Below are 13,945 nucleotides of genomic sequence, written 5' to 3'. Positions count from 1 at the left end.
GGAACTGGGCGTGGGACAGGTGTTCCAGGAACAGCCTGTGCAAAGGCCCCAAGGTAGGAACAAGATGCAGGGGCAGCAATGGATTTGGAAGGATCGAGAGGAGGATAGTGTGGCTACAGGTGAGCCAGGGACAGAGCAGGACAAGAGGAGATCAGAAATATAAGCAAGGCCAGGCTAGAAAGAACCTGATAGGCTGTGTGCAGAAAAAAGTCAACACAGCAGGGTGAGGCTCTCTCCTCTGAAAGCCTTGCTGACCAGGTCAGGCTTGGGCTGGCATCCGGGAACCTGGATTTCAGCAGGATTCCCAACACCATTAACTGATAAGAGTGGCTCGCCTGAATGGATAAAGAAAATGTGGTGGCCGGGCGTGGTGGCTCACACCTGTAATCCCAGCACTTTGGGAATCCAAGGCAGGTGGATCACCTGAGGTCAGGAGTTTGAGAACAGCCTGGCCAACATGGTGAAACCCCATCTCTATTAAACATACAAAAATTAGCCAGGTGTGGTGGTGGGCGCCTATAATCCCAGCTACTTAGGAAGCTGAGACAGGAGAATAACTTGAACCCAGGAGGCAGAGGTTGCAGTGAGCTGAGATCATGCCATTGCACTCCAGCCTGGGTGATGAGAGCAAAATTCCATCAAAGAAAGAAAGGAAGGCATGAATGAAGGAAGGAAGGAGAAAGAAAATGTGGTACATATACATGATGTATATGTACAAAAAAAGAATGAGATCGTGTCATTTGCAACAACATGGATGGAACTGGAGGTCATTATGTTAACTGAAATAAGCCAGGCACAGAAAGACAAACTTCACACGCCCTCACTTATCTGCAGGATGAAAAACAATGAACACATGGAGATAGAGACTGGAAGGATGGTTATTAGAGGCTGGGAAGGTCAGTGGCAGGTGGGAGGGAGGTGGGGCTGGTTAATGAATACAAAAAAACAGAAAGAATGAGCAAGACTGGGCACAATGGCTCCTGCCTGTAATCCCAGCACTTTGGGAGGCCAAGGCAGCGGGATGACTTGAGTACAGGGGTTCGAGACCAGCCTGGGCAACATGGCGAGACCCTATATCTACAAAAAAAAATAAAAATAAATAAATAGATAAAATAATAAGAACTAGTATTTGATAGCATAACAGGGTGACTATAGTCAAAATAATGTAATTGTACATTTTAAAATAACTAAAAGAGTATAATTGAATTGTTTGTAACACAAAAGATAAATGCTTGAGGGGATGGACGCCCCGTTTTCCATGATGTGATTGTTGTGCGCTGCATGCCTGAATCACAATATCTCATATACCCTACAAAATACACACCATGTACCCACAAAATTTTAAAACATTTTTAAAAGAGTGTCTCACCATGCCTAAATAGTTTGCACTATATGGTTTATCACACGGTTCACACTAACACATTGCTTTGCCAATTTTGTTCTGTACCCTTTTACTGTAATAAATCATAGCCATATGTGTGACTATATACTGAGTCCTGGAAGTCCTCTAGCAAATCACTGAATGTGGCCAGGAGGCTAGAATGTGTTTGGGGAACCTCCCAAAAACAGAGTGTACTAAGAATCTGATGTTTGGCCGGGTGCAGTGGCTCACGCCTGTAATCCCAGCACTTTAGGAGGCCAAGGTGGGTGGATCACGAGGTCAGGAGATCGAGACCATCCTGGCCAACATGGTGAAACCCCATCTCTACTAAAAATACAAAAATTAGCTGGGCGTGGTGGCGTGTGCCTATAATCCCAGCTACTTGGGGGGCTGAGGCAGGAGAATCACTTGAACCAGGGAGTCAGAGGTTGCAGGGAGCTGAGATCGCGCCACTGCATTCCAGCCTGGGTGACAGAGTGAGACTCCATCTCGAAAAAAAAAAAAAAAGAATCTGAGGTTTAATTCAAGGAGCAGTGGAAGCCATTCATTCCAAATTGTCAGGATCTATGCAGGTATGCCCCTCCCTGTCCACTCTGAGCTTAGGGTCAATGCCTAGAAATGTATGTGATTGCTAATAGATTTGCTACATGCCAGGCACTACTCTGAGCACTTTATTCCTTCCTTTCTAATTTGTGTGCCTTTTATTTCTTTTCCGTGCTTTATTGCATTGGCTAGGGCCTCCAGTACAGCACTGAATAGGCATGGTGACAGCACGCAGACATCCCTTCCTTGTTCCTGATCTTAGGAGAAAAACATTCCACTTCCCACTCCCACCACGAAGGATAAGATTCGCTGTAGTTTTGGGTGTTATTATTATTATTTTTTTGGTTTGCTTGAGACAGAGTCTTGCTCTGTTACCCAGGCTGGAGTGCAGTGGCACAATTTTGACTGACTACAACCTCCACTTCTCAGTTTCGAGCAATCCTCCTGCCTCAGCCTCCCGAGTATCTGGGACTACAGCGTACACCACCACACCCAGCTAATTTTTGTATTTTTAGTAGAGACAGGATTTCACCATGTTTGCCAGTCTGGTCTTGAACTCCTGACCTCAAGTGATCTGCCCGCCTCGGCCTCCCAAAGTGCTGGAATTACAGGTGTGAGCCACCGTGCCTGGCCTAGTTTTGGGTGGTTTTTTGTAGGTGTCTTTTATCAAGTTAAGAAAGTTTCCTTCTAGTTCTAGTTTGCTGAGAGTTTTCTTTTTTAAAATCATGAATGGATGTTGAATTTTATCAAATGCTTCTGCATTTATTGATATGATAATATCATTTTTCTCTAATAACTATACATTTATTTAAGCCTCCCAACAGTCTTATGAGGTAGATACTGGGTTCACACCAATTTAAAAAAAAAAAAAACTGAAGGCATTAAAAGAGACCCATTTTTGTCGATCAAAAATCTGAAGCACAGTGAGGTTCAGAAACCTGCCCTGGCCAGGTGCAGTGGCTCATACCTGTAATCCCAGCACTTTGGGAGGCCAAGGAGGGCAGATCACTTGAGCAAAGGAGTTTGAGACCAGCCTGGGCAATGTGACAAGATCCTGTCTCTACAAAAAATACAAAAAATCAGCCGTGTATGGTGGCGCATGGCTGTAGTCCCAGCTACTTTGGAGGCTGAGGTGGGAGGATCGCCTGAGCCCAATAGGTTGAGATGGCAGTGAGCCATGATTGGGCCACTGCACTCCAGCCTGGACAATAGAGCAAGACCCTGTCTCAAAAGAAACAAAGCAAAACCAAAAAACAAACCTGCTTAAGGCTCCAGAGCTGGTAAGTGTAGACCCAGGATTCAAACCCAGGCAGGCTGGCTTTAGTGCCCACACACTTCGCCACCAAGCTCACTACTCCATAAGAGCAAGGCCTTATGCTCAGTCACAGAAAGTTCTGGAAATGTTTCCTAAGACTCCAACGGACCCCAGCTTGACTCACCAAAATACTGCGGAAGGTTGATGTCGGTGACTTTCCCCGTCTCCCCTAACTGCACCAGGATCTTGGTGGCGTCACAGTTTATCTTCTTGAACAGTTTCTCCACTGAGTTCTTCAGTAGATCCAAGGTCTTGCTGACCTCCCCGTACTTGCTCTCATACATATCTGCCTCCTCCGTGGTCTTCCTCAGTTTATCCTGGTGGCAGACCCCAATTCCCACCTGCTCAGGAGGACTTTCAGTGGGCAGGGTGTTTGGGACCCTCTGGGGTCAGGGTCTCCAAACTGCGGGTTTTCAAACCTCTGAGGGGACATGAGATCAATTAAATGGGTTCCCATCGAATTTTAAAGAAATAAAATAAAATAGAATAGCAAAGAAAGGGAGAGAAGAAAAAATACTAGTGTACATTGAGGGTCGTAATAGTAAATATTGTTCAATGTAAGTTTTGCTTCACTTACTTGTCTATGTGTGTCTACATGTCTACAGGATTACGAATTTTTTTTTTTTTTTTTTTTTGAGACAGAGTCTCACTCTGTCACCCAGGCCAGAGTGCAGTGGCATGATCTCAGCTCACTGCAACCTCTGCCTCCCAGGTTCAAGCAATTCTCATGCCTCAGCCTCCCAAGTAGCTGGGATTACAAGCAGGTGCCACCATGCCCAGCTAACTTTTTTTTTTTTTTTTTGTATTTTTAGTAGAGACGCAGGCTGCTCTCAAACTGCTGATCTCAAGTGATCTGCCCACGTTGGCCTCTCAAAGTGCTGAGATTACAGGCATGAGCCACCACGCCCAGCCTACAATATTTTTTAAAAGCTGTTGACTCTTTAATTTTTATTTATTTATTTTTGAGACAAGGTCTCACTCTGTCACCTAGGCTCCAGGCTGGAGTACAGTGGCCCAATCTCGGCTCACTGCAGCCTCAACTTCCTGCACTCAAGCTATCCTCCCACGTTAGCCTCCAGAGTAGCTGGGACTACAGGCAGACACCACCATGCCCAGCTAATTTTTGTATTTTTTTTAGAGATGGGGTTTCGCCACGTTGCCCAGGCTGGTCTCAAACTTCTGGATTCCAGCAGTCCTCCCACTTTGGCCTCCCACTGTGCTGAGATTACAGGCATGAGCCACCTCGCTCAGCCAGTTCACTCGTTTTTTAAAAAATGGTGGTCCACCTGAGGCCAGAAGTTCAAGACCATCCTGGCCAACATGGTGAAACCCTGTCTCTACTAAAAATACAAAAATTAGCTGGGCATGGTGGCATGTGCCTGTAATTCCAGCTACTGGGGAGGAGGCAGGAGAATTGCTTGAATCCAGGAGGCGGAAATTGCAGTGAGCCCGAGATCATGCCACTGCACTCCAGCCTGGGTGACAGAGCGAGACTCTATCTCAAGAAAAAAAACAAGGTGGTCCACAGGAAGAAATACATTGCAGCCAACACATACAAACATACATACGTATGTTGTGTATGTAGATCTATCCATATTATCTAATCAAATGAATATAAAATTTCACAAATCAATATTTTAGAAAAACACAGTTGGGGTCTTGCTCTGTCACCCAGGCTGGAGTGCAGTGGTGTGATCATAGCTCACTGCAGCCTTGAACTCCTGGACTCAGGTGATCCTCGTGCCTCAGCCTCATGAGCGGATGGGACTACAAGCATGCAACACCACACCCAGCTAAGTTTTTGGTTTTTTTTTTTAATTTTGTAGAGATGGGATCTTGCTGTGTTGCCCAGACTGGTTTTGAACTCCTGAGCTCAAGCAATCCTCCTGCCTCAGTATCCCAAAGTGCTGGGATTACAGGTGTGAGCCACCATGCCAGTTCAAATCAATATTCTTTTTTTTTTTTTTAATAAAATTAGAGACAAGTTCTCACCATGTTGCCCAAGCTGGTCTCAAACTCCTGGGCTCAAATGATCCTCCTGCCTCAGCCTCCCAAAGTTCTGGGATTAACAGATGTGAGCCACTGCACCCAGCCTCAAATCAATATTTTTATTATGTGTTCTAATATTTTCTCTTCTGTTCTGTTCTATCTCACTATTTTAAAATGTTGGCTACCATCCAATAAACTGATTTTACCATTCACAGTTTAAAACACATTGCCCTAGCCCAATGGTTCTTAAAGTGTGGTCCCAGGACAAGCAGCATCAGCTTCACCTGGGAACTTGTTAGAAATGCATATTCTTGGGCCCCACCTCAGTCTTACTCAGTCAAAGGCCCTGGGGGTGGACCAGGCCACCTGGTTTTAGCAAGCCTCCCGGTGATCCTGGTGCACAGTAAAGTCTGAGAAGCTCTGCCAGCCTGTTGGATCTCAACCTTGGCTTCACACTGGTATCACCTGGGAACTTTAAAAATATTTGCTGCCCAACCCCACCCTCAGTGATTCAGAGTCTTAATTGGCCTGGGGCGCAGCCTGGGCATCTGGGAGTTCTCATTAAAGCCTCCCAGGTGATTGTGACATGCAGCTGGACTGAGGATCACTGTTCTAGGGTATTTCCTTCACTGATTCCTGCCTCTCCCTCAGAGATCTTAGCTTGTAAAGGTGAACTGGACCCTGGATGAACCAGCCCCATTCCCACTGGTGAACTCTGCACGCACCATCCCGGATAATGATCCCAAGGGGTCGGCCCTATTCACACCCCTATTTTACAGGTGAGAAAACTGAGGCTCTGAGGCACACAGCCAGGAGAAGGAAGCCAGGAATTGAGCTCAGTCTCTCAACCAGCACATCAGGTGGCTTCCTCCACCCGGCTACTAGAATGTTTAGTTCCCAGGGCTGCAAATTTCCCATATGACAACAAAAGCGGCCCTCTCTAAAGGTGCATTAGGCCAGGCATGGTGGCTCACGCCTGTAATCCCAGCACACTAGGAGGCTAAGGTGGGAGAGTCACTTGAGCCTGGGAGGTTGAGGCTGCAGTGAGCTGTGATCGCACCACTGCACTCCAGCCTGGGCGACAGAGCAAGACTCTGTCTCAAAAAATAAATAAATTATAATAAAAGTGCATTTAAGAAAATCACAATTTTAAAAAAATCACAGGATTCATTTTTTAAAAGTCAATGTTCAGCTCGATGTGGTGGTTATAATACATGTCTAGCTCCTAAAATATTCCAGGTACTTTACACACATCATCTGAACTCAGCCTCATAATCGGCCTAGTTTTCAGATGAGGAATGTTGAGATCAGAGAAGAAAAGAGAACTCAGGTTTAGCTTCCCTGTACCAAGCTCATCCAAAGGTTTGACCTTGAGCTCAACTCTTCACTTGGGCAATTATTTAGTAACAAAGTGAGGGTGACTTACCAGTTTTTCTGGCTCGCATGATAACAACAACAATAATAATAGCTACAATGTACAGCTCTCTGCATTACAGTGTGCCAAATGTATACATGTGTGATTTTATTCAACCTTCACAGCCCTAAGAAGTAGGTATGATTATTATCCCCATTTTACAGATGTGGAAACTGAGGCTCAGAGAGGTTGAGTCACTACCTAAAGGAAGTGACTTTTCTGCAAGTCATAGCCAGGCTCCCAGAGCTTGGTTGCTTAATTCCTGTGCAAAACCCTCCCATGATGGATGTGGTCCCACCACTTCTCCCAAAGGGGAAGGAGATGATGAAATAAAGGGTTTCAAGAATAGAGCAGGTGGAAGTGATCTTTAGCAGGGGGCAGGAAACATCTGTGAGTCCATTGCTATCAAGACTAATTCTGGCCAGGCACAGTGGCTCACGCCTATAATCCCAGCACTTTGGGAGGCCAAGGAGGGCGGATCATCTAAGGTCAGGAGTTGGAGACTAGCCTTGCCAACATGGTAAAACCCCGTCTCTACTAACAATACAAAAAATTAACCAGGTATGGTGGCACGTGCCTGTAATCCCAGCTACTCGGGAGGCTGAAGCAGGAGAATCGCATGAACCCGGGAGGTGGAGTTTGCAGTGAGCCGAGATCGTGCCACTGCATTCCAGCCTGGGCGACAGAGCGAGACTCCGTCTCAAAATTAATTAATTAATTAAAATTAAAAAATAAATTAAAAATTAAAGTTATCTCGGCATGGTGCTGTGCACCTGTAATCCCAGCTACTCGGGGGCTGAGGCAGGAGAATCGCTTGAACCCGGGAGGTGGACGTTGCAGTGAGCGGAGATCGCGCCACTGCACTCCAGCCTGGGCAGCAGAGTAAGATTCCGTCTAAACAAACTAAGACAATTATCCTGCTTAGAGTATCTGCATTTGAAAAGAAGCCCCTCAAAGTCATGCTAAAGCCAAAGTAACAAAAAGCTAGCGGTGGGGCTTCAGGCAGAGGCGAGGGAGATGTTTGGCTTTGCCTGATCAGCCTGTTCCAAACCCCAAGATGTAGAGGGGCGCCAGTCTCAACCTCAACAAGAGTCTGGATTCTGGGTGGCCCCGAGTGAAGGACGTGGGCCCCCAGGCATCTGCCCAGCTTGGGGAGGGTCTCCGTGGACCTGGACCCTGCCTGGAACCCTGTTATTCCCCATACCCAGATACCCGGGAGATGCCGCTCTGAGCACCTCAATGGGCAGCATGTGGTTTGCTGCCATCCAGTGGCCTAGAGGAGAATAACACCCTGGTGGCCATCGCTGTCTCCCAGGTGCGCGTCAGACAGAAAAAAAGCAGAAAACAGCCGCAAAGAAGGGAAGGGAAATGACTCCGGAGGGCAGTTCCCAGGTCTTTGTCAGACATATGCTATCCACTCTTTCCTTATACCTCAGTAACAAAACTCTGATTGTATTTAGGGTGGCAATGTGACCAACTAAAAGTTACATTTCCAAACCTCTCTTGCAATAGGGGTGGCCAATGAAGTTTAAATACAGAAGTCATTGGCTGAGACTTCTGAGAAGGCACTTTTAAGCTGTCTGACTCTGCTAGTGAGGATTTTTTTTTTTTTTTTTTTTTTTTTGCAGCTCCCACTTTCTTCCTATCTGGAATGTATATGCGACGGCTAGATCTATGGCAGCTACGATGCAACCATGAGGTGCCCTTGGAATATAAGTCACCCACTAAGGATGGCAAAACAGAAGGACAGAGCCCAGGTCACTGATGACATCATAAAGGTGCCATACCAGCCCTGAAGTGCCTATTTCCAGACTTATTTCCTTTTTTTTTTTTTTTTTTTTTTTTGAGACAGGGTCTCACTCTGTCGCCCAGTGCAGTGACACGATCTCGGCTCACTGCAACCTCCACCTCCCAGGCTTAAGCAATTCTCCTGCCTCAGACTCCCAAGTAGCTGGGATTACAGGTGTGCGCCACTACCACCCGGCTAATTTTTGTATTATTAGTAGAGATGGGGTTTCACCGGGGTGGCAGGCTTATTTCTTAAAGTAAATACACTTGTATCTTGCTTAAGCCACTAATATTTGGAGTCCCTATTATTAGCAGCTGAATAAAACTCAAAACTTATACAATATCCCAGCTCCTTGATGTTGGTCAAGTGACTTAACTTCCGTGAACCTTAGCCTCTGCATCTGTAAAACGACGAGATCAACAGCACCTGCCACCAGGATTCAATGAAAGTGCAAGCCAAGCTCTTAGCCCGGCGCCTCGTACATGGTAATTACTCCAGAAATGTGTGTATTTGCTATTACTGATTGAGAACAGGGCACAGGCAGGACAAGGGGAAGAAAGAGGGAAAGAGGCAGAGATCCATGTGGAAGGAGCCCATCGGGGATGAAATTGCAGGCCCAAGAGCCCGGGCTGGACTCCCTGAAAAGGGGGGTGGGGGCTTTAGAATGGATGAAGGGACAGAATTCTACAATGACATTGTAGCAGAGGCTGCCCGGGACAAAACGTCAGGACATGTCTGGATGTGATCCAGGCCAGCCTCGAGTCATGGGGCAGACCTCTTACTGCTCCTAAGAAGCAGCTGACAGATGCCCGACGGACAGACAGACAGAAGCTCCTGTCGGACACAGAGACAGACAACAGAAGCTCCCGCATCCCTCCCTCCCGATCCTGTTCTCACCTCCAGCTGTCTCAGGACAGAGCAGTTGTCATCGTGGGACAATTTCTGCTGGGATCGCAAGAGGATGATCTCGTCCTGCTCGGGAGAGAACAAGACCATGAGGAAAAGCGGGCTCTTCCCTCCCCACTGCTCCCAAAAATAAGTGTGTGCCTCAAAGAGTTGATGAGGATTTCAATGATCCGTTTCAAAGAGCCCCGAACACCTGGGCCCCTCTGAGGCCCGTGGGGTTATTTTTTTTTTTCTTCTGATGTTTCTTAAGTAAAAGGAGGGTGAGAGCATGAAAGGGGGTGGGAGGGGTGAGTCATCCTTTCTTTATTTTTTTTTTTTGAGATGAAGTCTCGCTGCGATGCCTAGGCTGGAGTGCAATGGCACAATCTTGGCTCACTGCAACCTCCTCCATCTCCCAGGTTCAAGCAATTCTCCTGCCCCAGCCTCCTGAGTAGGTGGGACTACAGGCACGCACCACCAAGCCCAGCTTTTTGTATTTTTACTAGAGATGGGGGCTTCACCATATTGGTCAGGCTGGTCTCAAACTCCTGACCTCAGGCGATCCTCCCACCTCAGCCTCTTCTGGAAAATTCTAGAACAATGCAGTCAATAGAATTTTCTGTTCTGATGGTAATGTCCTATCCACCCTAATACTGTAGTCACTAGCCACATGGTGCTGAGCACTTGAAATATGACTGGTGCCACTAGGAACTAATTTTTCTTTCTTTTCTTTTTTTATTTTTATAGAGATGGGGGGTCTCACTATGTTGCCCGGGCTGGTCTCGAACGCCTACACTCAAGTAATCCTTCCGCCTCAGCCTCCCAAAGTGCTGGGATTACAGGCATGAGCCACTGTGCCCAACCTCTGATGAACTAATTTTTAGATATTGTTTAATTTCATTTAATGTAACTTAAAAAGCCACACGTGGCTGGTGGCTATGGTATTGAACAGTGTGGCTGTGGAGTGGGAGTTCTCAAACCTGAGCATACTCTCAGACTCTCCAGAGTCACCTAGAGGCTTGTGAAAATGCAGAATGCCAGGACCCATGCCCAGGGCTTCTGATTCTATTGGTCTGGGTGGGGCCTAAGAATGTACATTTCTAACAAGTTCCCAGGTGATGCTGCCACTGCTGTCCCAGGGACCAGCTTTGAGAACCACTGGGCTTAAACCATGTGCCCTGATAGAAAAAAGCTCACACCTTTCGACTGACCAATCTCATGCCTAGGAGTCTGTCCCATGGAAATAACAGAACAGGTCGGCAAAGGTGGACCCTCAGGGCTGTCTGTTGTATTCTTGTTTATAGTGGCCCCCAGTTGGGGACAATCAAATGTCTACTGATAGGGGGTCAGTTAATGATGGCACATTCATAAAACAGGGGAGAGGGTCTTGGGTTAAAATATGGCTAAAATGCAGATTCCTGGCCCATCCACAGAGAAGCTATGTCTGTAGGTATGGGAGGGGTTCTGGGGAATGTGCTTTTCTTCTTCTTCTTTTTTTTTTTTTTTTTTTTGAGAAAGGGTCTCTCTCTGTCACCCAGGCTGAAGTGCTGTGGCATAATCACGGCTCACTGAAGCCTTGACTGCGATCCTCCCATCTCAGCCTCTCAAGCAGTTGGGACCACAGGCACATGCCTGACTAATTTTTTCAAAATTGTTCTGTAGACACGGAGTCTCACTATGTTGCCCAGGCTGGTCTTGAACTCCAGTGCTCGAGTAATCTTCCTGCCTCAGCCTCCCAACATGCTGGAATTACAGGTGTGAGCCACTGTGTCTGGCCAGGAATGCATTTTTTTGTTTTTTGGTTGGTTTGTTTGTTTGTTTGTTTGTTTTGAGACAAGCTCTTGCTCTGTTGCCCAGGCTGGAGTGCAGTGGTGTGATCTCAGCTTACTGCAACCTCTGCCTCTCGGGTTCAAGCGATCCTCCCATCTCAGCCTCCTGAGTAGCTGGGACTGCAGGCATGAGCCACCACACCCAGCCTGGAATGTGCATTTTTAAGAAGCATCTTGTGATTCCATGCTACAGAGCATCTAGGGTCTCCAGAAGCCATTAAAAAAACAGTGGGCTGGGCATGGTGGCTCATGCCTGTTATCCCAGTGCTTTGCGAGGCCAAGGTGGGCAGATCACTTGAGCCCAGGAGTTTGAGACCTGCCTGGGCAATATGGTGATATTCCATCTCTACAAAAAATACAAAAATTAGCCAGATGTAGTGGTACATGCCTGTAGTCCCCAGATACTCGGGAGGCTGAGGTAGGAGAATCCCTTGAGCCCAGGAGGCGGAGGTTGTAATGAGCCGAGATCCCGCCACTGCACTCCAGCCAGGCGATAGAGCAAGATCCTGTCTCAAAAAAAAAAAAAAAAAAAAAAAAAAAGGAGGAAAAAAATAGAAGATGTTGGGAGGTATCTATGGTAAGTTGTTGGGAAACAAAAGGTTTACAGAATAGCATGAACTGTCTAGTATGATCTAGTACTACAAACAGGCTTGTAAATGGGCGTGTGTGTGTGTGTGTCTGTGTGTCTATGTGTGCACATGTGTAACCACACACTGCCTTCATAAAGCAGTGTCAATAAAATGTTAATTATCTCCAGGTCATGATATCTTGGTGACTTTTAATTTTTCTTTATGTTTTTCTGAATTGCCTACACTTTCCCACAGGTGTATAATAATATATTTACACAATTTGGAAAATTCTACAAAGAACAAATACAAACCCAAATCAGGAAGAATCCCATCTCCTAACATAGCATTGCTTCATGTTTTTGGTAAGAGCTCTATCTTGCTTTTTTCCCCCTGTAAAGATTGGAAGGCTCATCTCCTTTAATTTTTAAATTTTTTTTTTTTGAGACAGGGTCTTGCTCTCTTGCCCAGACTGGAGTGCAGTGGTGCGATCTTGGCTCACTACAGCCTCGACCTCCCAGGCTCAAGCAATCCTCCCACTTCAGCCTTCTGAGTAGCTGGGACTACAGGCACACACCATCACACCCAGCTAATTTCTTTTTGTGTCTTGTATTTTTTGTAGAGATGGGGTTTCGCCATGTTGCCCAGGCTGGTCTCAAACTCCTGGGCTCAAGTGATCCGCCCACCTCGGCCTCCCAAAATGCTAAAAATTTTTAATTTTAAAAAAAGCAGAAAGAACTCTACCAAAAAGATGAAACAATGCTATGTCCATGTGATGGAATTATTCCTGATTTGGGGGTTGTATTTATACTTTTTTAGTATTTTCCAAATTGTGAAAAAAAATTCTAATCGGAAAAAAATATATTATTTTGGAAAAAGAAAAAAAGAAAGGAAGTGAGTCTTCCGATCTTTACAGGGCAGGGGTGGGGTGGGGGATCTCTACCAAAAAGATGAACCAATGCCATATCCAGGTGATGGGATTCACATTGAGACTTTTTACTATTTTGCAAATTGCATCAATAACCTGAGTCGATGGCACTGCTCCCCTGCTCGGAGATCTCCCATGGCCCCTGCCTCTCTGAGAAATGGCCAAAACCTCTTCTGGAAATGTGCCCAGCAGCCCTCACCTCCCAGATTCATCCCCTCTCCCTCCCATGTCTCTCTCTGTGCACCAGACACCCTGGCCTGCTTGCAAGCTGTGTCAGGGCCTTTGCGTGTGCTGTTGCTGTTTCCTCTGCCTGGAGCGTTCTTCCCCAGAGATCTGGACAGCTCAATCCTTCACCTGTAAGTTCACTCAGATCTTAACTTCTCAACTGCCCGGGGCCCCAACTGGCTCCAAAACCCGTCTTACGCTGTGCTACTTCATCTTTTTACCCACACTGCATCTCCCTTTCTAACTTACTCTATAATTTACGTAAGTATTGGGCTTGTTGTTTATTGTCTGTTTCTCCTTGCCAAAACAGCAGTTCTGTGAGGGCTGAACTTTTTGTCATCCTGTTCACTGCCACATTATCAGGGTCTAGAGCAGTGTCTGGAACACAGTAGGTGCTCAATAAATACTTGCTGGATGAACGAGTAACCAAAAGGACATTTGCTTCAATCAGATACACAACTTTATATGATAATAACTATGTTACATTTGAAAAGCACAACCATTGACACCAGCCTGGGCAACACACTGAAACCTCATCTCTGCAAAAAATACAAAAATTAGCTGGGTGTGGTGGTGTGCGCCTGTAGTCCCAGCCACTCTGGAGGCTGAGATGAGACGATCACCTGAGCCAGGGAGACTGAGGCTGGAGTGAGCCAAGATCAAGCCACTGTACTCCAGCCTGGGTGACAGTGTGAGATCCTGCAAAAAAAGAAGAAAGAAAAAGAAAGAAGAAGGAAGGAAGGAAGGAAGGAAGGAAGGAAGGAAGGAAGGAAGGAAGGAAGGAAGGAAAGAAGGACCAAAAGAAAAGTTGGAAGTTGGAAGGAAATATTTCAGAATGTCACCAGTGATTGTCTCAGGCAATGGGATAGTGGGTGGTTTAAAATTCCTTCCATCCTTAGTTGCTTTCCAGATTCTCTACAGTGAGCATATCTTTGTCCTATAACATTTTTTGCAAAATTAAGTCTTACCATTGGAAATCAGTGCTCTCTGGACTTATTCAACAGGCATTTGCAGCTCTATTTGAGCCCAAAAAGTCACAGTTCTGTAACCTTAACAAAGAGCTTGGAAGCTACTGTTCTGG

The 13,945-nt window shown here is 46.2% G+C and overlaps 1 protein-coding gene across 4 annotated transcripts in view; it reads right to left on the bottom strand.

The window, feature by feature from the left end:
- Positions 1 to 13,945, bottom strand: part of CCDC63 (coiled-coil domain containing 63) — a 61,433-nt gene that overhangs the window by 5,132 nt on the left and 42,356 nt on the right. For all 4 annotated transcript variants that reach the window (XM_016924213.2, XM_016924214.3, XM_509370.8 and 1 more), the window contains exons 9-10: positions 9,329 to 9,403; positions 3,364 to 3,556 (exon numbers count right to left, since the gene is read on the bottom strand). In XM_016924213.2, coding sequence (XP_016779702.1) covers positions 3,364 to 3,556; positions 9,329 to 9,403 — 268 coding nt within the window. The remainder of the gene's footprint in view (positions 1 to 3,363; positions 3,557 to 9,328; positions 9,404 to 13,945) is intronic.

This window comes from Pan troglodytes, chromosome 10, assembly GCF_028858775.2.
Source record: "Pan troglodytes isolate AG18354 chromosome 10, NHGRI_mPanTro3-v2.0_pri, whole genome shotgun sequence".
Taxonomy (NCBI): domain Eukaryota; kingdom Metazoa; phylum Chordata; class Mammalia; order Primates; family Hominidae; genus Pan; species Pan troglodytes.
Note: the sequence above shows the minus strand (reverse complement) of the source record. Positions and strands in the feature narration are given on the sequence as shown.